This window comes from Sprattus sprattus (assembly GCF_963457725.1).
Source record: "Sprattus sprattus genome assembly, chromosome: 20".
Classification (NCBI taxonomy): Eukaryota; Metazoa; Chordata; class Actinopteri; order Clupeiformes; family Clupeidae; genus Sprattus; species Sprattus sprattus.
The window spans coordinates 24,088,366-24,090,865 of NC_137918.1; the positions used below are offsets into that span (position 1 = coordinate 24,088,366).

The 2,500-nt window shown below is 42.1% G+C and overlaps 1 protein-coding gene across 1 annotated transcript in view; it reads left to right on the forward strand.

Moving 5' to 3' along the window:
* The window catches only part of rnf38 (ring finger protein 38), a 26,398-nt gene that overhangs the window by 12,127 nt on the left and 11,771 nt on the right, over positions 1 to 2,500 (forward strand). Inside the window, exon 3 of the mRNA XM_080858682.1 lies at positions 426 to 487. Within this exon, the coding sequence (XP_080714808.1) occupies positions 426 to 487 (62 nt within the window). The remainder of the gene's footprint in view (positions 1 to 425; positions 488 to 2,500) is intronic.

Consider the following 2,500-nt stretch of genomic DNA (forward strand, 5'->3'; position numbering starts at 1 on the left):
GCCTTGATGCCACATGGGTGGCAAAAACAAAGGCGTGATGTCACTATTTCAAAGAAAGCGTCAACAACAATAGCGTCAACAACAATAGCCGGGCCCCTGGTGAGCGTCACTGATCCGGACCCCTCTGAATGGTCACCGGCCGGGGTCAGTGACGTCACACACACACACACCTCAGCTATCACCGCCGCGTGTTGCTAAGCCAGCTCACTGTTCCTCACGGCCGTCTGGGTTCTGTGTGTGTTTGTTGTTTTTTTAGTCGGGGATGTCGTCCATGACCATCTATTACAGTTAGTATATGTTGTCATTTTTGAGTGTGTTACATGTCTGTCAGGAAGAGGCTTATTGTTGATAATAACTGTGTTCCCTTGTGTTTTCTGTGGTGTGTGCGGAGTGCTGGGGTACTAACTTGTTTCTCTGTCTTGTAGGAGCCATTGGGGGAGCTTACCACTACCACCCAGACCATGCCTTTGGTGAAGGGGCTGAGAAGGTAAGGACATAGTCGTTTAAGACTGTTTAGGAGAAGACAAATGTTATTTTTTGCTCAGCTTGTGTGTGTGTGTGTGTGTGTGTGTGTTTTTTTTGTTTGTTTGTTTGTTTGTATGTTTTATTTGTAGTTCCTTTCCATTCATTTTTAAATACTTTTTTGGGTGATTTTAAAATGGACATTGCGTTTGAATTCCACCACGGATCTAGCTAGTATGTTTTATATCAAAGGAACAAAAAAAATGGAGTGAATGGCAGAGGTTTGCTCTGTGGCTGTTCAGATTTCTAATGATGTGTTTGTTCATTTGATCACATTGCTAATGCTGTGCGTTATTAGTCCAGTGAGATTAGCCTCCGTTGCCTTTCTGCTCTGTCGTGTTCTCTGATTGGTCAGGGATGGGAAGGCAGGAGGTCAGGAGTGGGAGTAGTAGAATGCTGAGGGGCAAAGGCACACAGGGAGGGAGAGAGAGGTAGAGCAAGGTGGAGGATGGAGAAAGATGGAGGGATAGAGAAAGATGGAGGGATAGAGAGAGGGGGCAGGGTGGACGCACTAATGATTTCACCTTCAGCTGTGGAGCACAGTGGGATGGAGGGAGAGACAGAGGAAGGGTAGAGAGTAGAGGTGTAAATCTTCACTGGCTTCACAATTCTATTATGAAAATGATTTCAAGAGTAATGATTTGATTATAAAAGGAGTGACTCCTTCATATTTGTGAAATACTAGCACTCACTGTATTTCCCTTTAAACTTTATATTAAACAGCCGTTTAAAAAAAAAAAAATCACTCACATTACATAAAAGGCTGTTTTTTTTTTTTTTTTTTTTTTTCAAATAATATTACCCAGCAGCAGTTTGATACTTAATCAATTGAATGTACTGCATTGTAATTTTGACTTTGGCTGAAATGTTCCTGTAACTGAACCTCTCTGTACCACAAGACCCAATGGATTATGTACCTTTCATTCATATATATGGCGGACGCTGTGTAATGATTTATTTCCATTAACTGTAGTGTTCATGGACCCTAACGTCAGATGGGGTGGGTAATGAAAGCTGTTCTTAAACGGGAACTGGGGCTAAACTAGCAAAGCTGCAGTATGGATAAGCTCCAACATTACTGCTTCTTTTATCTCTAATTTGGAACATTTTGGTGTAATTTATTATCACACTGCAGTTTGCAGCCTGTTCCCTCATAGGGTCGGAGCTGATCTTCCACGCACGCATGCACGCACACACACACACACACACACACACGAATGCACACACACACACACACGCACGCACGCACGCGCACACACACACACACACACACACACACGAATGCACACACACACAAGGTGCGAGGTTGGCGAACAGCAGAGCAGAGAGGCCATGGTGGAGGGCAGTGAAGTGAACCAGGTGAAGTGAGGGTAACTCGAAGACTACTCCAGTTGACAACTTTGCTTGTTAGTCTTAGTGGGTTGAATATAACGTACTTACTCACTTAAAACAAGTAAAAAGCCAACACAATATCAACACACCTATCCATCAAGCGTAAACATGTAGACATGTAGAAAGCGATATTATTCATCTGCTCTGTCCGCAGTCTCTCATCCACCACACAAGCACAGTGTAACAATTCTCTATCAACCGGAGCCCGTGCGAACACGCTAAAACAAAAGCTGTCTTGTGCTGTCTTGTAGTCTAACTATTTAGCTTAGTTTGCCATGTATCTTAAAAATGGGCAGTACTTGTAAACTGACAAACCACCGCCTCCTCCCTCTGCCAGTGGTATGAATGACTGATAGTGACTAGTCTCTGTGTGCTTCATTCATTCTAAACTCAGTATTTTGATGGCAGGAATATGTCTTTTTGTATTATTTATTTATTTATTTTTAAATATTTTTTCCCAGTGAGATGAAATTGAGTTTAAAGCGCCTTTGCTGTTGTAAACATGACTGGTTCTGCTCTATAAACACATTTAGTTGCATTTAAAAGATTCAATTCTAATCAGGTTCAAAATGTATTCTTTTTTTAA